The following is a 24,144-nucleotide window of genomic DNA, read 5'->3' as shown; positions in this document are numbered from 1 at the left end:
TATTATAGTGCATTTTGGGAAAGATGCCACCTAGGCTAATTACTCCTTCAATAAGACACCCCTAAGAGTTGACCCAGTAGTCAGGGATCTGGAACACTATATACAGTAATCTGGCCTTTGACTAATATGTGTACAAGGTATTAAGAAAATAGTTCTCTGTCATCCAACTTATAAGTAAGGGCATGACATCCAAGTCCAAAGAAGTCATAGTGCAACTTTATTCAGCCGTCATTAGACCCATCATTGAGTGTAATGCCCTATTTGGCATCTGCTGGATCAAACATATGCAATAGTTGGAACCTACACAAAGGTTCCTTACCAGGAGAATCCTAGGTGTAAACACATTCTTCTAGATGGATATCTTTAAAGCACTATCTCTGTACTCTGTCTCATACAGGTTACTGAGAGGCGATTTATTCCTGACATTCAAGGCATCCTCAGAACCAGCTCTGCTGGATCTTTTGTACATATGCAAAACAAACATCATCAGAACCACTAGATCCAAGGATTTCAATTTTACTTATGAAATAAATAAGCCATGTTGGTGAGACATATGTGTATCAGATGATCCCCATGTTATGGAACAGGCTCACATTCATCTGTACCCCTATTTAAGCATAACCTTGACCAGTGGTTGGGGAATCAGAAATCCATCCCAGGTCTGGCCCCCATGATTCTGATAGACAGAGACAGACACTAATGCCCAGTCTAACATACCCTGCATAAGTTCTAGAATTTTTCTAACAAACATTCCCCCCCCTAATACATGCCCATGGTACATAGGGACACAATTGACTTGGAATTAGCCTAGTATAGAACTATGAATCTATCAACACAAAAGGTCTTTAAGATGAAAACAAAAAAAAATAGCTCCTCTGTAACTGCATCATGGTGATTGTTATATTTTTCACATTTGTAACAAGCTGGTTTCTATAGCTTTCAGCACACAAACTGAGCATTTTTGAGCTTCATCCATGACCACAAATACAGTATCAGCATTCACAAAGCAATGACAGTAATGTACTCCTGCAGCATTGGCATCTGCTGATTGTACCGTACCCCCGAAGAGCTTGCATCCAGGGCAGATGCCCCCTTCACCCTGCCATAGTTATGGCTCTGTTTGTTGTATACAGAGCTGAATTTGTTAATGTCTGTTTTGTTGAGATTAAGTATGATGCAACTGTAAGCAAGGGAGGACAAACTGAATTGGAAGTTAGAAATGTGGGCGAGAGATTTTTAGAAGATACATTAGTCCCAGCTTTGAGTTTTTCTCAGCAAGGAGGTCTACTCAGAAAATAACATTGCTACATAAACTAGAAAGCCCAGAACAGGTATTAGAAAGGTTTCATCAGTTCACTGGTAGCACTGGGTGAGAATCACAGTTCATAGAAAACGTCATATATCCCCCTTACTAATTCCACTGTCATGCAAGCAAGAAGATAAGAGACAAGACCATACCCAGTGAATCACTGCACATTCACAAATAGAAAGCATACCAGAGTGATTGTTTATAGGTAACTCCAGTCACCTTTTTGACAGTTGGTAGGTAAACATCTTCAAACACTTTTGCATACTTCTAGTTGCCTATTGCACAGATTCTATAGCTTTCTGTGAATTATGATTTGATGAGTTTAGTTCTCAGTGAAATGCGTTTCCAGTAATTCTTTTCAATGATTTATGAGTCAGCCAAATGACATTCAGCCATATGTTTTATATGGGTCTACTTCGAAATTCTGAAGCCAGTATAACTGACATTCATTTAAGCGAGGCAAAAATAGAGAAAGATGAAATACCCAAATGGTGACATTTTCCCAGGGTTTAGTAAACACTTGCCCAACATGCCCTGTAGTTGTGGGGTGTAGCCCCCCACCAAGGTGGGTTTTACTTACCTCAATGTGTGTTTTGTTTACGTTTGGGCAAGTGTTTACATACCCTGGGAAAATTTCGCAATTTGGGTGTTTCATCTTTTGCTATTTTCGTCTTGCATAAATGAACAGTTATATGAGCATTGGGATTTCGAAGTAGATCCGTTTTATATATGCATATATATATATATATATATATATATATATATATATATATATATATATGAATTCACTTTATATCCTCGAAATACTGAAATGTCGAAATTCAGTATTTTGAGGCTATAAAGTCGAAACCTTCAAGCAACGAAAACTCAGAAACGCGAAATTCAAAATGTCACATACTGGAGATTTTGCATTTCATGCTTCTACTCCACACACACACACACACACACACACACATACCTTCCTCCCCACACACAAACACAAGTTCTCTACTACATAAAAGAAGGGGGGCAAGCCCCCCCTGCATCCCCCATGTGGGGGGCTGTGCCCCCCACACCCCCCCTACTTAAATATTCTAACTCCAAGCTTGCACTACATACAAACACACACAAAACACCACCACCACACAAGCTACATTCTCCTCACACACACACATCACAGCAACAAAACACACTAACACACACCACTGCCCCTACCCAAAACCCTTAACAGATACTCAGTTACCTATGAACCTATAAATAGTGTGGGAAGAAATAGCCAGGGAATTGTTATGGCTAGGCTTGTATAGGCCCTAGGGCCCATAGCCTAGTACCAACATATGAACCTACGAATCCATAACCACAGAGAAACACCAGAAGCACTAATTCAAAACCTCTGGTATTCGAGGTTTTGAATTTTGCGCTTCTGAGGTTTTGCTCTTTTCAGGATTCCACTTTATGGGCTCAAAATACTGAATTTCGATATTTCAGTATTTCAAGCTTCTAAAGTTAATCCATATATATATGTGTGTGTGTGTATGTGTGTGTGTGTGTGTGTGTGTGTGTGTGTGTGTACATCCATCCATCCACAACTTTCTCCCATTTTTGAACATGGGGCTCGGGGTGTCACTACAACAGTGACAATCATCTAGAGCCACAGTTTAGAGCACTGGGTGGCTAGCTCTCAAAATGGTCTTATCAAACATTAGAATGCTCCAAAGAGTGATTACAAAAATAGTGATCTTTTTTAGAGCGAATCTAAAAAGACTGAAAAAAACAGATCCCTCTGTACTGTGATCTTGCACAGAAAGCAGCAAGCAGGCTGAAATACAAAGAAAAAGAGTATTTGGTGTTTTGAGCATTCATTCTTACAGACTATAGCCATACATACTGTGATGTTATGAGGTAGTGCCGTCTGTGCCAGGGAGAGTAGGGTAGTACATGTGTACATATGTCAGCATAGCTAGCTGCAGTTTTGCAAAGAAGTTTATGTTATTTAACTATCACACTGATTTGTACAGATGTTTGAGTTAAAAATATATTTGTAAAGTTGTTTGTGTTAAAAATGCATCAACAGTAGGTCCTGTTGGACAGAAAGAATGTATGTATGTCTATTAGGTTGTATTGTTGTAACTGATCAAATGTGTATATTTATCAGAGAACCCTGGAAGGGTGGAAAGTTTGAAATTGTGTTATAGTTTTAAGATGCTGTTACAGATCTCAGCAAAGCTGTGTGTGTGTGTGTGTGTGTGTGTGGGTGTGTGGGTGTGTGGGTGTGTGGGTGTGTATTGTACCAGTGTCAGGTGACCAGAGGTGATGTCATCCTCTAACGAGCATCTGGTTTCTTTGTAACTCTTGCACTTTAGAACCTGGCAGGAAAGATTTCTTAGAGTGTATATATGTCACAAATCCACACAGACAGAGACATCATCTAGCTTTTGCCGACACTTAGCACACATCAGTGTGCATTTCTTTAGTAAGTAGTCAGGGAGCGGTAATTCTTTAGTCAGTCAGGGACATTTAGTGAGAATAGTATTGTTTTCTGCATTTGTGAGAAGCTATCCAGCTGTATTATTTTTATAGCTCTGTGGCTGAAACTCTTGTTGTTTACTGTATTCAGTATTTTCCTGTTTTCTGTTTTATTATTTATCATTAAATTTTTAATACCTTTCATTGTGGCTGGTCCTTTAGAGAATACTTTTAACATTTTGAGAGCACTTATGCTTGTTTTAGTGACGCTGTGGCTGCTCCTGAAAACCTTGCAGCTTTGGTCACACCCTACCATTTGTATTGATAGTACTTTTACACAGTGTAATTGGGTACACTTTGCAAGAGCCTTAGGGTAGCTGACTGGTGGCAGCATGATTACCTCAGAGTCTGAGTAGAAAGGGGTACAGCTAGTAAATCTGTGCCAGCTTTTCCCTGGTGTTTATATGTGTGAAACTCAAATATCCAAATGTGTGTGTCAGCTACTGGGAACAGGGACACAGAGCTCTAAAGTGGTCAGTGTGGAGTTCTGTGTGGGTCTGGAGACAGAGAGTCCAGTCTCAGGGCTGGAGCATGCTCTCTGTGTGCTCTTAAGGGAAATTGTACTTGGTGCAGGGAGCTGTATCTGAAAATACTGTGTGAATCCATCTTTGCACTAAGTGACCATCCCTCACCAGAGTCTGTGGTGAGAATTCAATCTCCTTGATTGCTCGCCCAAAGTAGGGACCCGTCACACATACACACAGTCACACACACAAGCACATGTGTGTGTGTGTGTGTGTGTGTGTGTGTGTGTGTGTGTGTGTGTGTGTGTGTGTGCATGTATATATATATATATATATATATATATATATATGTGTGTGTGTATATATATATATATATATATATATGTGTGTGTATATATATATATATATATATATATATATATATATGTACACAGTGGACATAAGAAGTGTACACACCCTTGTTAAAAAAAAAATATATATATATATATATATATATATATATATATATATATATATGTATATATAAAATGAGACCACAATAAATCATTTCAAAACTTTTCCCACCTTTAATGTGACCTATAACCTGTACAATTCAATTGAAAAACAAACAAATCTGTTCAGGGAAAGAATATAAAAAATAAAAAAACATACAATAAACTGGTTGCATAAGTGTGCACATCCTTAAACTCATACTTTGTTGAAACACCTTTTGATTTAATTACAGCATTCAGTCTTCTTGGGTAGGACTCTATCAGCATGGCACATCTTGACTTGGCACCACCCTTCCATGCAAAAGTGCTCCTTATCTGTCAGATTGCAAGGGTTCTCTTGTGCACAGCCCTCTTCAGGTCACACCACAGATTTTCTGTTGGATTTAGGTTTGGAGTTTGGCTGGGCCATTCCAAAACTTTAATTTTCTTTTTGTGAAGCCATTCTTTTGTTGATTTGGATGTATGCTTGGGGTCACTGTAATGTTGAAAGGTGAAATTTCACTCCATCCTCAGCTTGCTAGCAGACATCTGAAGGTTTTGGGCCAAAAGTGACTGGTATTTGGCACTGTTCATAATTCCCTCCACCTTGACTAAAGCCCCAGTTCCAGCTGAAGGAAAACAACCCCAAAACATGATACTGCCACCACCATGCTTTACCGTGGAGATTATGTTCTTTTGGTGATGCAAACTGTTGATTTTGCTCCAAACGTACCTTTTGGAATTGTGGCCAAAAAGTTCAACCTTGGTCTCATCAGACCATAACACATTTTCCCACATATTTTTGGGATACTTGATATATTGTTTTGTAAATTTTAGCCAGGCCTGGATGTTTTTCTGTGTAAGAAAAGGCTTCCTTCTTGCAAGCCTACCCCATAGTCCAGACATATGGAGAATATGGGAGATTGTTTACACATGTAGTACACAACCAGTACTTGACAGAAATTCCTGCAGTTCTTTCAGTGTTGCTGTAGGTCTCCTGGCAGCCTCTCTGACCAGTTTGCGTCTTGTCTTTTTATCAATTCTGGAGGGACATCCAGTTCTTTGCAACGTCACTGTTGTCCCATATTTTCTCCACTTTTTGATGACTGTCTTCACTGTGTTCCATGGTATAATGCTGAGGAAATTTTTTGTACCCTTCTTCTGACTGATACCTTTCAACAATGAGATCCCTTTGATGCTTTGTAAGCTCTCTGTGAACCATGACTTTTGCTGTAGCAGACAACTGAGTAAATGACAGGAAAATCCTACTAGGACAGCTGAACTTTATTTGGAGCTAATCAGAGTCTCTTTAATTTAATGACGGGTGTGTACCCAAGAGGACTGAATGCTGTAATTAAATCAAAAGGTGCTTCAACAAAGTTTTAGTTTAAGAGTGTGCACACATATGCAACTAACTTATTGTACGTTGTTTTATTATTTTTATATTTTTTCCCTAACAGATTTGCTTGTTTTTCAACTGAATTGTACAGGTTATAGGTCACATTAACGGTGGGGAAAATTTTGAAATGATTTGTTGTGGTCTCATTTTTTTATATCACAAAACCTGGCATTTTAACATGATTGTGTACACTTTTTATATCCACTGTATATGTGTGTATACATACATATATATATATATATATATATATATATATATATATAAAAAAAATATATATATATATATATATATATATATATATATATATATATACACACACACACACACACACACACACACACACACACACACACACACACACACACACATATAAAATAGTTCACATGTTGAAAGCTAGTGTAATGCAGCATAGCCGACTGTGTCAGGAAAATGCTCATAAAACCATACATTTGGTTCCCACGTGTAGAATATCATATGTCTACCCCCCCCCCCCCCCCCGATTGTTCTTAATAAAATTTTAAGGGAATTATAGTATGGCATTCAGATAAAAATCACATAAGGCTACCATTCTACCCTTGTGGTTAAATAACTAATGTAGGAAGAAGTATAGAATTTAAAGCATTATCTCTGTCTTGTATGTCTGTCTGTATCCTTCTGGGTGCAGTTGCACAAGTACTGTTTATGGCACAGTTTTAGTTGAGACGTTAAATTTTCTTTATTTATATGTATTATTTTGATCCTTTTTAGAAATACAAGCTTGCGTCTGTTTTTTTTTTTTTTTTCATTTCACGAGTGATTATATATTTTTTTTTTTGTTAGGTTTATCAGTTTGCAGTGAAAGAATCACTTTTGCTTAAAGTTCCTGCAAAAGATCAGGTAACCTCTCCACAGAAGAAGAAGAGAAAACATAGGTAAGGTTTTGAGTAATACTTTCTCAACAGGGGAGTCAGTTGCAGTAGTATGTAGTGATGCTTGAGGGCATTTTGCTAATAAATGTGTCTCAAAGCAGGCAGGAGATAGTTGTGTACCTGTATGTCAACATACTGAGATATTGTAGCATGTTATGATATTAATGTTTTTAAATTTGTGCAGTAATATTTACCTGAATCATACATGTTTACAGTAGTCTGAGTGGACTTCTTCTTAAGTTAATATCTTTTTGTTACTTTATTTTCCTATATGTTAAGTTGAGTTTTGAATTTCGCTGGGAGTAATGTGCCCAATTCACAGAAGCCCCTTAACAGGCCAAGTAACCGCATTATTTTCCCCGGGACATGTCAGTAACAGAGCCTTGCATGGATTTTCTTGTGTTCTGCTCTGTAGTTTTGATCCATGATGGAAATTATTCTTTTTTTTCCTACAGCTGGTTAGCATTTGGAATCCTATAAAATACTGAAGACATTATATAAAGGACTTTATAATTCTTAACCCCTAACGGTATCATTGCAGGCATGATTGCTTACCCTTGTTACACTCTGCTGCACCTAACAGCCATTCCCATTCTTCAGATCTGGAGAGGAGTTATTCCTATTGCTGAGTTTAACCATTTTGCCTCAAATTTGCCTCCATTTCTGGCATGTAGTTTTTTACCTTAATTCTGCTTCCTAATATGCCAGTGTACTCTCCTGAAGATAGGGCATTGGAATACAGTAATGCTTTCCTGTGCTATGTTCCCTTTTTCATGATAAATTTAATGCTTGACTTAAATTACATTATGAACAAGCCAGTGAAAATAATATTCATAGTGTCAGCACCGTCTCCAGGTGATGGACACTGTTGATTTGATAGCTTGACCCTTTTACAAATTGGGAAAAAGGGGGTTGATACCAGTGCAAAAGTGAAATAGAGAGTAGTGATTCTCTGACCTCTCCTCTTTGAAACAAAACTGAGGCATTATTTCTACCATTCCTTCTTCACAGACTGCATCCACCAAAAGCTGGAATGTAAATAAGTCAGTGTGCACAGTTTATAAAAAAGGTACAGTGGATAAGATAGGAGATGCAACCCTTTTTAAAGGAAAGGATCAGAGTAGCAGAAAAGGCATGGAAACGTGTTAGAGTGTGGGCCACTGTAGGTCATGCTGAAGACTGTATGCAGTAGAATGTTCTGTACAAGGGGTGTGTTCTTCTTCTTCTTAGAGCAGAAAAATAAATGATATCTTTATAGAGTCATAGATTAGTACTAGGCTACCTGCCTATGTGGTCCATTTTAAGCCTAGCCAATTACCCCATTTGAGAATCAAACCCTGCACCTTTGGTTTATAAGGCAAATACCTTAACCATTATGCCAACCTCCCACCACAGGGAAGAATCCTATTTAAGAAAAAGTTTAATATATCATATATGATTCAGAAATTTGTAATACCTTGGTTTTTGTCATGCACGAGTATAATATTTCAGAGTGCCTTGCATATATAGTGGTATTAATCGTTAATTCATTTCGTGATACCCACTTTATTCTGTTTATAGTCATGGGGGAGGTGGAGCTTGTGTTGACAGTTAGATAGCAAGACCTTCACATCACACACACACACACACACACACACACACACACACACACACACACACACACCACATACAGTCAGTTTATGGGATCACGAGCATGTGTGAAGAAATCAGAACACCTGATGAAAGCCCTCATAGACACAAGACAGCTAGCCAAAGAACCAAAACTTCATACCAAAACTCTGTGATAGTAATACTAACCACTACACCATGGTGTTAATGTTTATTTCTAAAATGCACTGATATTTATAGACAGAAATTTGATTTATTTTCACCATAGCTAGGGACTGTGGCATATTTAACTTTATTAGTAGTGTAATATGCAGATTTGTCCTCTGAAGTTTTAAGTATTTTTGTCTTTTGCAGGCTGTGGGCTGTGCACTGCAGAAGAAACCAGCTAAAGAAAGGTTAGTTTGACTTAACTCATTAACACCTATGTGATGTGGGATGTCAAACCTCTAACAACCGAGACACATTCTTGCATTGCAGAGCATTTTCTGAAAATCAGTTGGAAAGCATAAGACAAACAAATGTTGAAATTTTCTGAACAATAAAAGCTATCAAAATTTTAAAAATAATAATATCAGTAAGTTGTATTCTTTACATTGGTAATAGCCAATGCATTCATAATATTTCCATAAATACATGCAATATATTATAATGCACACAATCCCAGAATTATATTTTTTACAAAACTTTTACAGAGTGTCATATTTTGGAAACTGTACAACCCAGGCATATATTGTTAGAACACCTTTGTTAAACAGACATAAGTTTTTACTTGACAGAAATTTCTCTCTGAGTCCATATTTACTAAGTTATTTACAGAAAAGTAAAACATTTGCTTTATTGCATAATTATCAATATAAATAAAGCTGAATATCCCTCAAGATGTGCAACTTACAGTGTGAATATTTATGTGTAAACCTTGGTTCTAGGTGATTGTCACTGGTGAAGTGACACCTCCACCCCATTTGCAAAAATGGGAAAAATGGGTTGTGTATGGAAGGATAGATAGAGCTAAGGATCTGATGCTTTCCATTTCATTCTTTCTCACTGATAGGATCTGATACCATATTTGATTCGACCGCTTCACAAGACTTATGGTCCTAGCCTGGAGCTCCTTCCTCTCACATGATGCCTCACATCTCCTTTAACTCCTCAGATCTCATTTCCCGCCATCCAGCACAGACATGATTCCATTGTCTCGAGCAAGCTTCTAGGGAGATAAGTGCATTTTCCTTTGTTTTCTTATTGAACTTTTTTTATTCTATAGTATTTCTTTATTTTTCATAGCTAAACCTCCCCACCTAAGTAGTTTGTTAATCTGCGTATATTAGGTACTCCCTCCTCCCCCCTTTCACGCTTTCTTTCCTGTAGTCTGGCCATTGGCCATTCTTTCTCTTTTCTCTAGTTTTAGTTTTAAAAAAAATCTTTCTCGGTGTCTTTTCTTTTCTTTTATACAGCTTTTTGTTTAGTACCAAGACAAGAATCTCCTTGACTGAGTATTACGGTGGTTGTGTATGAGGGTGGAAACCTTGTGTGTAGGTTGTATAATTATGATATTCTTCATGTTTCACTGTTGCAGTCATTATTTATTTTATTTTACATTTGTTTACCGGGCTAGTCCAACTGGATACATGTCCATTTTCAGTGGAGGCTCGGGGAGAAAAGCTCCAGTTACATAGCATCATAGAGACATACAAAAACATTCAATAACATTTAGATTTTACATTTATAGAAAAGACATTTTAAAACAACATTTTGAACATTGAAAGGAAAAAGTTTGACAATAACATTTATATGGCGTAATACCTCTGCAGTTTCCAAAAGTTAGAATAACACAGAAAAAAATGGCTAATAGAGTTACAGATAAGAAGTAATACTCAGGGAGGAGAGTGCAAAGAATAAGGAGAAGGGTTAGTTATAAGGAATGGTTAGAAGTAGAGATTTATGGTAGAGAATAATATTTTGATTGGTGACAGGTAGTTAGAGAAAAAACAAATGGTTAGTCAGGGTTGTTACAAGAGCATAACCAGTGATTGGAGAGTTAAAGTTTTAGGTTAGTTTTAAATAGTGGGAGAGAGGTAAGGGTAGTGAGGTAATTTGGTAATTGATTCCATATTTTACCAACTGAGTTTGAGAATAACGAATCACCTGCTAAGTTATTAGAGAAGGAAGTGTGTATCAACATTTTGTTGGCAGAGCACAGATTCTTCAAATTATTATAAGGGTAGAGAGAATTGGGGTGTTATTGGGTTTGTGTAGGGCTTTGTGGGCGATTATAAGTTGGTTAAATTGTAGTAGTAGTGGTAATTCAAGCCATCCTAGCTGTTTTAGATTCTGACGGTGGTGGGTCCTGTAAGGAGAGTTGGTAGCAAATCTAGCAATGTTATTGTATGATCTAGTAAGATTGTTAAGATTATTTTTAGAAAGATTGGTATATATGGGGGAAGCATATAACAGGGTAGAGATTAAATGGGTTCTAGCTATTGTGGCTTTGGCTACTGGTGTCAGGAAAGGTTTAATGCGATAAAGGGATCCAAGTTTTTTGTAAGTAGATTTAATTGTAGAATTTATGTGAGTATCAAACTTTAGTTGATTGTCAATAGTAATTCCAAGGAGTTTGGTGGTGGGGTCAGGTGAGATAATGGTGCCATCGTCAGAGGTAAGTGTGAAATGGAGAGGGGGAGATCGATGAGATGGGGTAAAGAGCAGTAGTTTGTTTTTTTTAGGGTTAAGGAGAAGACAGTGGTTAGAGAACCATTTTTCAATAGTAGAGAAGGCTTTTTGTGTGTGAGAATGAAGATCAGTTTGGGATGAGGCAGAACAAATGATAGTGGAGTCATCAGCATATTGAATACAGGTAGACTGTGGAATAGAGAGGTGAAGGTCATTTATGAAAATGGAAAACAATAGTGGACCTAAAATTGAGCCTTGTGGGACACCTAGAAAGGTAGGAAGAAGGTCGGAAAGATGGTTTTGCCAGAGAACAGCTTGTTTTCGGTTATCCAGATAGGATGTGAACCAGTTCATGGCAGAATAGTCGAAGGAGAGGGACTTCAGTAGGTGGAGGAGAAGTTGATGATTGACCATGTCGAAGGCTTTAGATAGGTCTACAAAGAAAGCAGAGGATAAAGTATTATTGTTACGATTTTTGTTGATACAGTTGGTAAAGGATAGTAAGGCTGTGGTGGTACTATGAAATGGTTGAAAACCATGTTGACCATTAGCTAGGAGCTGATGGAGTAGGTGGGTTATAAGTTGTTTATGGATACATTTCTGCATGATTTTAGCAAGTGGGGAGAGTAGAGCAATGGGACGAAAGTTAGAGAAATCAGTAGAGTCGCCACCTTTATGAAGAGGAATAATATATGAGATTTTCCAGATTGATGGGATTAAACCTTCTTTTAAGGTTCTGTTGATTAATATGGAGATTGGGTAGGCAATGGCTTTGGCTCCTATTTTGAGGTATTCGGCTGGTAGTTGGTCAGCTGAGGGGGTATTAGGTTTTAGTTTTTGAAGTAGGGAAGAGGTATAGGAGGTGGGTATAGGTTCAAGGTGAAAAGGGGGAGGAGTAGAGCTTGGACTGGGCAAGTTAGATATGTCTGGGTTTTGCTGATTTGCTAGTTTTAGTGTAGTAGTAGTAAAGAAAGAATTGAAGTCATTAGCTGTTTGCATTGGACAGTCTGGGTTGGAGCCTAGTGGGTTAGGTGATTCCACTCTGCCTGGGGATAGTAGTGTGTTAATAGTAGACCACAATTTATGTGGTTGATGAAGGGATGTTTGTTGTAGTTGTATATAAAAGTTCTTTTTGTCCTGTAGGATAGCTTTTTTTGTAATATTTCTTTGTTGTTTAAAGGTTTGGTGATCAGTTGTGTCCTTTGTGGACCGCCATTTAGCCCAAGATTTGTTTCTATTGAGGATTAGTTTCCTAGTGTGATTTGAGAGCCATGGAGCTGGTTTATTTTTCATTCTTATGGAACGGATTGGGGCATGTTGGTCTAGGATTGGTAGGAAGGTGGTATTAAAGTAATTAACCGCTTCATCTATAGGGAGAGACTTAAGGGGAGACAAGTTGCATTGTTTAAGTTCAGTTAGAAACAGTTCATGGTCAAAGTGTTTTTTGCTGCGGATGGTTCTGACTGAAGAGGGGATATTTAAGCTTGTTTTATGTCTAATAATATATATGAGAGAGTGGTCACTAAGGTCATCTGGGAGGGTGCCTGTTGTATAGTTTTGTTGTGAACAATTTGTTAGAATCTAGTCTAAGATGTTTTTTTTATTGTTATGTTTGTTAGTTCTGGTTGGAGAGTTTATAGCTTGTGAAAAGCCGTGCAGGTTAATAAGGGAAGAAGGATTGGTGTTGTTACATAAATTCCAATCAATATTAAAGTCTCCTAGTAGAATTGTTTCTTGAGGGAGATTGGTAGAAAGCCAATTTAGGAGGTCCTCTAATATAGTTAGATTTTTACCTGAGGGAAGGTAGGTGCAGATGATGTAAACTGATTTATGGGAGTTAAGCAACAGTTTAGAAATAATTATTTCTATGGTGTTATCAGAAGGTAGGTTATAATTCATTTTGTTGATTTGTAGTCCTATTTTATAGATAATTGCAACCCCTCCACCTTTTTTATTCAAACGGTCTTGTCGAATTATGCTATAGCCTGGGGGATGATTTCTGTATCTTTTATTGTGGGTTTAAGCCATGTTTCGGTTAAACAGAGAATATTGAATTGCTGGACGTCCAGAAGGGCATGAACTTGTGGTATTTTGTTACATATACTACATATGTTGAGATGGGCTATTGAGAGTGATTTGGAGGGATTGGTAGTTGGTAATGGGATCTTATGCTAGAGATTGTAGTTAATGGGGGATGGGGTAGGGCTTGGGCCAGGGTTGGGGTGGATGTCTCCATCTTTTAATAAGTGGAGTAATATGAAATTGTAATATTGGGGAGGCTTGCAATAGTGGTAAAGAAAGTTTTTATTGCCTAAGATGGAGTATTTAATATGATGTAGTCGGTGATATTTAGCTTGAAAGAAACTAGGCTTAATGGTGGCATTTAGGAAGGTTGTAGATAAAGCAGGAAAAGGTGTTGGGGTTTGTTTGGAAGGGATGATAACAGGAGATAGGAATGGTTGTTCATAGGAGGTTAAGAGGTAAGCTGTGGTAAGAGTAATCAGGAGTAAGAGTGTATGAAGACATTGGTATTTGTAAGGCATGGTAGAAGAAAGTGTAGTATGTATGTAGGGAGAAGAGTAGGTGTTAGTTTAGGAAGATAGAGTAGGTGGAAGGGAGGGGATTTAGAAATAAGGGGAGTAGAGTTATATATATGGGGTGTGGCTAGTAGTGATTCAATGAGTGGTTGATTGGTAAAGGGGGTGTGGTTAAGAGGGTAGTAGGTTAGAGGTACTGGGGCGGGTGGAAATTGGGGGCAGGGTAGGGGAGCGGAGTGAGCCCGTAGGGCGAACGGAGCGGGATACAGAAAGTGGTCAGTAGAGGATGGAAAATCTATCAGTGAATGCTGACTAGCACAAAGGTAAGTGGAGGTGGCCTAGGAATAGTGGGTAGGAATGGATTGAAATAAAGAAGAGAGAGAGAAAAAGAAACGATGGGAATTAAAGAAAATGTAACGGAAAGTGAAAATAGAAGTAGATATTAGTGAAATAGATATTGTTGGGGAAAGGGTAACATCTAGTGGACAAAAGCGGAAATGCACTTAAATACACCAGGGCTCCACGAGACTAAGCTAGACTGAGGGGAGATGAGAGCAAGAGAAGTAGGGGTCTAGGTAAGGGGGGAATGGAGATAGGGGAACAAAGGGGTTTGCTGCTGGCTAACTTGGCTGGGAGCAAACAGAACACCTAGCAGGGTTTATTGGGTATTTAATTTCAAGGCTATGTCATAAATAAACATACTTTCTTGATTTCTTGTATTAGAAGCTTGCAGGAGATAGCAGGGTTTGATAAAATGTCTTAGAGCAGTTGGCTGAGAATGCAGACAAAAATATAGGTGTGGGATTCCACCCAGGCGAAAACTCAAGGGTAAGTCCAGGTGAAAGCTGAGGAACAGAAGATAAAATGAGAAAGTAAGTTATAACACAAAAGGAGGGGGGGTATCGATATTCATCAAAGATACCCACACCTCCAGGTTGGTGGCAAAGCACAAAGCATCAGAGACTATCCATGTGCAACTAACAGTGGGTAAAACTGCCTTCCAGTTTATAGCCTGCTACAAGACCACCCTCCCAAACCCAGGAACCCCACTTGGCCTTTCTGAGAACACTGGAAAATATGAAGGTCTCTCCAAACACCATTATATTGGGCGACTTCAACTACCCAAACATAGACTGGGAGCATTACTCTAGCTCCAACACCCTAGCCCAAAGGTTCCTAGAATTTATAAACTCAAATGCTATGAAACAACTTGTTACCACTCCCACAAGAGGGGAAAACATACTGGACCTGATCATCACCAACATGGGGACTCTGTGCTCCAGACCAGAAGTGTATCCCTCACTGGTAAGATCAGACCATAATCTAATCTCACTGGATATTCACATTCCGACCCCAACCCCTGCCCAGAAAACCACAGTGAAAAACTTCTCTAAAGCAAATTTCACACTCCTCAAAACCGAGGTGGAATCCTTCAAAGCCCCCGGGCCTGTGGAAAATACGGCCCAGACCGCAGAATCCTTTATAAACGCATTCTATGAACACCTTCAGGAATGCATGGATCATGCAATCCCAAATAAAACCAAGACCCAATCCTCCAAAGGCAGACGTCCTGTCTGGTGGACCCCAGCCATAAACAAACTGTACAATAGAAGGAGGAAGCTACTAAATGATAGAGCAAAATCCCAAAAAGGGAAGGCGTCACTGATCAGTATTAGCAAAAAACTACGGGCACTCATAAAATTGTCTAAGGCCAGCTTCGAGAGAAAAATTGCACAGGACACTAAGGATAATCACAAGGCTTTCTTTAGTCATGTTAGGAACCTGGGTGGTAATTCCCAGATATGCTCAGAATTAGTCCAAAATGACAAAAAATACACTGAACCCACAGACATTGCCAACATCCTAGCTGACAGGTTCAGCGCAAACCCCCCCCCCCTTCACCAAAAGGGCAAATATCTATCCCAGCAGAGTGCTGCCCCCCTGACATCTCAGATGCTCAGGTAAGAGCCGCCCTCTCTAAAGCAAAAAACACAGCATCAATGGGACCAGACGGTGTCCCGGGCTGCGTCCTACATGAACTCCAAGAAGAGCTAAACACAAAACTACTGTTCAATCTCAGCCTTACTACAGGATATGTGCCCAAAGAGTGGCGTACAGCAACAGTGGTCTCTCTCCATAAAGGTGGTGCCTCAACGGATCCTGGAAACTATCGCCCCATAAGCCTGGCTAGCTTGGTCTGCAAAGCTATGGAAAGGATCATCATGGACCTCATAAATAAAGATATTGGGGACCTACAGACACTGGATCCTACCCAGTTCGGCTTTGTTAAGGGCAGATCCTGCCTCTTAAACCTGGTTGATTTCTTTGAAACAGTCACCAAGGCCATTGACGAGGGGAAGGTGGTCCACACAGCCTACCTGGACCTCGCAAAAGCCTTCAATACAATACCCCACTCGGACATTATAGATAAGCTCACCAGCTTAAATATAAACCCCTATGTCACTAGATGGATTGCAAACTGGCTCAAGGACAGAACCCACATGGTTAGAATTGCTGGAGCCATGTCAGACTCCAAACCAGTTACAAGTGGTGTCCCACAAGACTCAGTCCTGGGACCTCTCTTGTTCGGTATATATTTCTCAGAGGTACAGGCCAACACGGGGGGACTGTGGCTGACCAAGTTCGCAGATGACTGCAAACTGGGTGCCATAATCGACTCTCCAGCCGACACAAGCATCCTCCAAAAGGGCCTCATAGAAACAGACAACTGGTGCCAGAGCCATGGCCTCAAGCTAAATGCCAAAAAGTGTATAGTCATCCCCTTTGGCAAAAACAAAGTGCCCACAAATTACCACATAGGTGGTAATCCATTAAGTACAGAAGAAGTAATTAGGGACCTGGGGACACAAGTTGATAGCAATCTCTCATTTGACAACCACGTGACCAAAGTGGTTAGAAAAACATTTTATATAGCCCACCTAATCATGAAGGGATTCACATCTAGATCAGGGGAGGTCATCGTGCCTCTTTACTCATCCCTCATCAGGCCCATAATTGAGTACAATGCCCCTTTTGGGATGTACCTTACCAGACACCTGCAGCAACTGGAAAGACCCCAAAAGTACCTCACCAAAAGGATCAAAGGGCTCAAACAGATGCCATATGCTGCCCGGTTAAAGAAACTCCAACTCTACTCAGTGGCATACCGCCTGTTCAGAGGCGATCTGTGCCTGACGTATAAAGCCATGTCCAACCCGGAATTAATGGACATGCTGCACCTCAGAAAATCCAAATCCCATCGAGCTACGCACTCGAGAGACTTGAACCTCAGCACTGAAATAAATAGGACATGCTGGAGGGACAGATTCATAACTCAGAGGCTCCCTTCACTCTGGAATAAAATCCCAGTCCAGGTTAGGCAGAGTCCCTCATTGACTCTCTTCAAGAGGAATCTTGATGAGTGGATGGGCGATCGTAGGTTTACCCCGGGTATCACTTCTGTGTCACTGTTAGACAGAGGCACAGTATACTAACCTCGAAAAAGGGCATAGCACAATAAATTTAAAATGGGTGCCGAAAGCCAAACACATTCTGGCTAGGCTTATAAATGCCCTAGGGCAGATAGCCTAGTATGAACCGATGAATCTATGAACCTATTAAAGCAGTAAATAACACTATATACATAGAGCAGTAAGGATAAACAGATAGTAATAGTACATAACTTTAAAATAAATCACGTAAAGTAATAGTTGCAGTCAGGCATGAACAATTATATTGAGTAGAACAAATACATGAGTTTAGGCTACACACATAAATCAGTTTGCTAGTGTTAAGTGGCGTAAGACACCCTTGTAGTTTTCGCTTCCACAGTGGTCCATTACATTTGGGTTATCTGCTTGCAGTAGCCATCAGTCGGCCTGATTAACAAAGTCTTGGTTCTTGCTTCAGTTGCTGTCCCTTCTTCCATGACGTCAGGTCATCAGGGGTATAAAACATGCAGCCGATGCCATTACATCAGTCTTTCTTGCCGTGCGGTGCCTGAAGCAGAAGCAGTTCGCAAGTGCCGGTCGGCCGACTCCTGAAATTTTCCTTTTCGAGTTTCAGAACCGAAGTCTTCAACTAAAGCTAAGTATCCCCTTGGGGAAACTTTTTCTTGCTCCTTATTGATGTCAGTAAAAGTTAATAATTGCATTACTTGTGGAAAGCAAATACCTCACAAAGATTTTCATTCATACAGTATTCCTTGCCTAGGCCCTGACAACGACGTACCTTGCTGTCGGTTGTGTGCCTTATTTAACCAGCGCACTATCTGTCGTCGGTATATTTTCGCCTCTAAATACTTCAGTTCTTGGTTTAATTATCCAGAAATGTCATTGGTTAGCCATCCGACTACCGGGATACCAAAAAATGCAAAGATAAAGACAGAGACAGGCCGCCGAGGTCCAAAGCTGCCGACGACCCCATCTCCTAAGCCAGTCGCCAGTTCGCCGGTACTCAGTGAGGTGCTTTTGCAGCTTCTGATACCCGCTACTTCTGATTCGCAGGCCTCTACTGAGACCCATTCGGAGTCCGGTATGCTGGGAGACGCTTCAACTGTGGAACCTGCGTAGACGACACCATCTCCTAAGCCAGTCGCCAGTTCGCCGGTACTCAGTGAGGCGCTTTCGCAGCTTCTGATACCCGCTACTTCTGATTCGCAGGCCTCTACTGAGACCCATTCGGAGTCCGGCATGCTGGGAGACGCTTCAACTGTGGAACCTGCGGATGTTTCTACCTTGGATGGGTCCAGAGCCGCTGTGCAGGCACTGGCTTCTGAGAGTGTATTCAGGTCTACGGACTTGCATATTAAACCAATGCCTCCTTCTTCATTTAGGCCTAAATTTCGAACCATGCCTAAGAAAGTGACGCCCAGGCCGCATGCTCAGGCCTCTATGCCTAAAAAACAAATTATAAGAATGGCTGAAGACCCTATAACTCTAATCAGGGGAAGCCAACCCCCCCCCCCACCTTCTAAAAGACCTAGAACTGAAGTTGTTTATGAATCTTCTGACCAGAATTCTGATTTTTCTGATTCTTCTGATGATCTGGATTTGCCCTTATCTACTTATGAGGATTATGATGCAGAGGACTCTATTCCCTCTGCTTCCCCTCCAGAGGATTTTTCTTTGGTGAAACCTTACATACACTAAGGGAGCATTTCCACTGGGAAAGCCAGGATTTTTCTGATTCAAAAAAGAGGCTTAGGGATTTCTTACTCCTGCCTCAGCATAGGCCTTTAACTATACCTCTTGTACTAGACATTGTTGATGATGCCTTTTCAGAATCTAGTTTGGCCCCTGATTCTTTGCCTCCTGCTCCCAGAAAACCTGACAGATATTACAGGGTTCCTGATTCACACAAGTTCCTTTTTAAAAATCCTATTGCAGATCCAGAGACTATTTCACAGGGACCATAGGGCATTAAGGCTTCTACTGCTAAAAATCCTACTCCTTCTGATAGAGACTCCAAGGTGCTGGATAGATGGGGTGAGAAGGTTTACACTTCTGCAACCTTGGCCATTAGGGCTTTAAACTGCCAGTTTTATATGTTAAAGTATCAACAACATGTTATTGAATTGCTTAAACAGAAAATGATGTTGATTCCTGACTGTGTTGAAAATAAAAAAATACAGGATTTAGTGCATTCTGCTGAACAGGTTGGGAAACATACTTTGCAATGTAGATTTAATTCATTAGACGCCTCTTGCAGAGCTGCTGTTACTGGGTCTGTGCTCAAAAGACATGCTTGGCTTAAGGAGCAATCTTTGCCTGATCATATTAAAGCTAAACTGTTGGATGCTCCCTTAAATCAGGACCGCCTGTTTGACAACAAGGCTGAGAAAGCTCTTAAAAAGATGGAAGATAAAGCTAAATCTATGCAAACTGTAAAGATTTCTTACAAGTTCAGCCTCCTAGATTTAGTAGGCACTGGCCCTCTAAGAATTGGTCCTTTCCAGCCCCTTCCAGGTCTTCTCAAGCCAAACCCAGATACAGCAGAAACCCCAGGTTTCAGTCCCAGGGGACACACAAGACTAAGCAGTGGGGGGTTTCTGCACCCAAGGCTGGGAGTAGTAAGACTCCCCCCTATGGAAAACTGTCTCAATGACTTGCTTTTAAAACTTCCAAGCACTTCCCAATTGAATGCTCCTTTAGGCGGAAAGATTGGTCTGCAGGCCAAAAACTGGGAACTCATTACCCAGGACAAATGGGTTTTAAATATAGTGTCCCAAGGATACAGATTTCACTTCCACATGTTACCAACTCCAAACGGGTGGCCAGATCTACCCCCAAATCAGTGGGCAGAGGCCCAAAATCAATTTCTCTCTCTTAAGCATGGGCGCTATTCAGTTGGTACCAGAAGACGAATAGGGACAATGTTTCTATTCGAGACTTTTCCTGGTACCTAGAAAAGGCAATACATGGCATCCTATTTTGGACCTTTGTACTCTAAACACCTTTCTGGTGATTCCAAAATTCAAAATGTTGACTCTTTTCCAGCTGCTTCCTATGCTAGGCAAAGATGCATGGTTGGCAACACTAGACTTAAAAGAAGCATACCTGCACATCCCTATCAGGGAGTCTTGCAGAAAATACCTACGCTTCAAAGCAGGCTACATGCACTATCAGTTCTCTGCTCTGCCCTTTGGCTTATTTACTGCATCCAGGGTATTCACAAATTGCCTAGCTCTAGTCATTGCATTTTGTAGGCAAAGAAATATTCAAATATACCCATAACTGGATGATTGTCTAATTCAGGCAGAAAGCCAGGACATACTTTTGTATCATCTGGCCTTTGTTCAAAGGGTACTGACTTGCCTGAGGTACACCATAAACGAAAAGAAATCACACCTGGTACCCTGTCAACAAATTATATTCCTGGGAGCAAGATTGAATACAGCTTCCCAGATGGCTTTCCTCATGCCAGAGAAATGGATTCATTTGACAACCTACTTCAAACAAGTGGCCACAAAAACCCAGTTATCTGCAAGGCAAATACTGCAAGCCTTGGGGTTCATTGCCTCGTGCATTCTTCTATTTCCATATGCAAGGCTGCATATGAGGAAACCTCAGTGGTATCTCAAAAGCCTATGGTGTGAACATTCACAGGATCTAGAAGCAATGATTCCTTTTATACCTTGCCTACGCCTAGAGTTCCTTTGGTGGGCAGAGGCCTGCCACCAAAACAGGGGACTACCATTCACACTACCCCCTGCCGCCTGAACCTTAACAACAGACGCATCAGACTATGCATGGGGGGCTTACCTGGCAGGGAAGTGCATTCGGGACAAATGGAACCCACATCAAATGCACCTGCACATAAATCAAAAGGAAATGCTCTGACAGCCTTCAAGGACCATATTCTTCCAGGACAACTAATGGTAAAGATGGACAACACCATTGTCATGTGGTACATAAACAAGCAAAGGGGTACACATTCTTGCCCGCTCTACAGACTAGCCAAGGCACTGTGGAACACAGCCTTGAGCTACCAAGTGAATCTACAAGCTTAATTCCTGCCAGGAAAACTAAATACACTGGCAGATGGACTAAGCAAGAAACCTCATGGACCCACACGAGTGGAAACTGTAACCAAGGATTTTCAACATGTTGACAAGCAAATGGGGGAGCCCAGTTATAGACCTGTTTGCTTCCCCCCAGAACCATCAATTGGACACATTTTGCACAAGGATTCCCCACAAGCTAGCTTGGAAAGTGGATGCTCTCTCCTTCAGCTGGAAAAACCTCTCAGTTTATGCCTTTCCTCCTCTGCCACTGCTCTCCAAGGTACTACTGAAATCAAACAGGACAAGCCAAGGACGATTTTAATTGCACCAGACTGGCCACGCCAACACTGGTACCCCCTCTTGCGCAGTGTGTCACGCTTGGCCCCATGGCACCTGCCTCAGACTCCTTCCCTGTTGTCTCAGCAGGAGAACCAGATTCTGAACCCTCAGCTGCAAACCCTGAACCTAGCAGCCTGGCTAATTACTTAATCTCTCCTTTAACATCCCTCAGTAAATCAGTGATAGATATCATTTTAGGGGCAAGGAGGCCTAGTGCTAGAAATTTTTTTGCTGCAAAATGGAAAAGATTTTGTGCCTGGAACCAGTCTCAAGGGATGAGCGCAGCAGTGCCTAATTTACCTCAGATTCTACAGTACTTGACTGAGATGCTTCATAAGGGCTTGTCCTTTTCCTCCATCAAAATTCATGCCTCAGCTCATTATAGCACAGAGCCTCCACTCTTCTCTCACCCACTGCTCAAGCAGTTCCTCAGAGGGGCCAAAAATTTAAGGCCACCCAGGAGAGCTCCAAGTCCAGCCTGGGACCTTAACTTTGTCTTGGAGAAACTCACGCTCCCTCCTTTCGAGCCAGCTGCTACTGCAGATTTAAAATTCCTTTCCTGGAAAACAGCTTTCCTTTTAGCAATCACTTCTGCAAGAAGGGTAGCTGAATTACAGGCCCTTATGGCAGTGGAGCCTTTCATCACCTTTCATGCGAACAGGGTGTCCCTCAGAACCAATCCCTCTTTCATGCCCAAGGTGGTATCCATTGTGGCTCTTAATCAGCCCATTCATTTGCCTATCTTCTTTCCTAATCCACAAAACAAAGGGGAACAGATATTGCACTCCTTAGATGTGCACAGACAACTTAGATTCTACTTGGACAGGACTAAACCTCAAAGGAAATCTGAACAACTACTGGTGGCATTTGCTACAGGGACAGAGGGGAAAACTATTTCAAAGTAAACCATTTCAAAATTGATAGGCCACTGCATTCATTTCTGCTATAAGCACCATGGAAAACCTATCCCACAGGGCATCAGACCCCATTCAACCAGGGCTGCATCTACCTCTACAGCCTTTCTCAGGGGCGTCCCTACAAGGAACATCCTAGAGGCTGCTACCTGGAGTTCTGTACATACTTTCACCAAGCATTATCATTTGCTAATTTTCTCTAAATCCAGAGCTGGTTTTGCCACTGCAGTGTTGCAGGGCCTTATAGCTGGTCCTAATTCTATATAAATTCCTCCTCCCCCCCAACCTTAACTTTGGGAATCTACCCAAATGTAATGACAGCAACAGTGAAACACGAAGGACATAGTACAGTTGTGTACACTTAGATGTTCGAGTGTATTCACTGTTGCAGTCCTAGTTACCCTCCCTCCAGCCCCCCTTCTTCTTTTGGCTATACCTCTACTCTCGCTTACTATGCTCAAAAAGCTTTTTGGTGTATTTGCTTTTTTGTTGGAGGTATATTCTTGGGGCACCTGACATCTGGGGCAAGAAAAACTGATGTAATGGCGTTGGCTGCATGTTTTATACCCCTGACGACCTGTCATCATGGAAGAAGGGACAGCAACCGACGCAGGACCCAAGACTTTGTTAATCAGGCTGACTGAGGGCTGCTGCAAGCAGATAACCCAAATGTAATGACTGCAGCAGTGAATACACTCTAACATCTACATTTATGGTAAGTGTACACAACTGTACTTTCTCTCATATTTCATGTATCTGTATACAATCTATAATTACCTTAATCAAACTGTATTGATGTTGATTTAATCAAACTGTATTACTCTTGATTTATTTGTGTTCTGTATAGATTTTGTTGGGTGAAGCTTTTTTCCCCTGGGCTTCAGTTGAAAAAAGACTTGTGTCCAATCTGACTTTCCCGGTTACTAAATGTAAAATAAAATAAATAAGTAAATGGCTGATAAACCAACAGGGAACAAAAGATGCACCTCTTGTGGGCACAAAATTCAAAATTTGGATGCCCACAAGAGGTGCGTCTACTGTTTCACCACTGGGCATTTAGTAGCGGACTGCAATATTTGCATAGCCTTTAATCTCCGCACCCTGTCAGATCACAGAGACTAACTGATTTTACAAGGTCCTCTACCTGCTTCTGGGGCTCAAATCCTGGTGAAATCTGTGACTGCCAAGCATCCCCGGGAGCTACGTCTTCTGTTACAGAAAAGAGGCAAAAGTTATCAGATCCGACTGCCTTGGCTCTGACCGGTACCCACTCTTCATCGGACCCAAGAGGTACCTTAGATCTGACAAAACCTCAGATCCAATCCTTCTTGGGTCATAAGACTTCTGGTCCGAGCGTCTCCTTGGATCCATCAGACATTGTTGGGATGTGAAGTTCCCTGTCTCCAAGCAAATCATCCCCGGCTCAGGCTACTCAGATCAGTCATTCTCCTGCTAAATCTATTCACTTTTCAGCTTCCTCTAGATCCTCTTGACTTTCTCATGCAGGTATGGACAGG

At 40.8% G+C, this 24,144-nt stretch overlaps 1 protein-coding gene across 1 annotated transcript in view; it reads left to right on the top strand.

Annotated features, from left to right (window-relative positions):
- The window catches only part of EZH1 (enhancer of zeste 1 polycomb repressive complex 2 subunit), a 3,086,757-nt gene that overhangs the window by 2,256,477 nt on the left and 806,136 nt on the right, over positions 1-24,144 (top strand). The window contains exons 12-13 of the mRNA XM_044054680.1: positions 6,967-7,058; positions 9,018-9,058. Of these exons, the coding sequence (XP_043910615.1) occupies positions 6,967-7,058; positions 9,018-9,058 (133 nt within the window). The remainder of the gene's footprint in view (positions 1-6,966; positions 7,059-9,017; positions 9,059-24,144) is intronic.

The sequence above is a fragment of the Protopterus annectens genome, chromosome 13.part0 (assembly GCF_019279795.1).
Source record: "Protopterus annectens isolate FY-2018-M chromosome 13.part0, PAN1.0, whole genome shotgun sequence".
NCBI lineage: Eukaryota > Metazoa > Chordata > Ceratodontiformes > Protopteridae > Protopterus > Protopterus annectens.
This window is presented reverse-complemented; position numbering and strand designations above follow the sequence as displayed.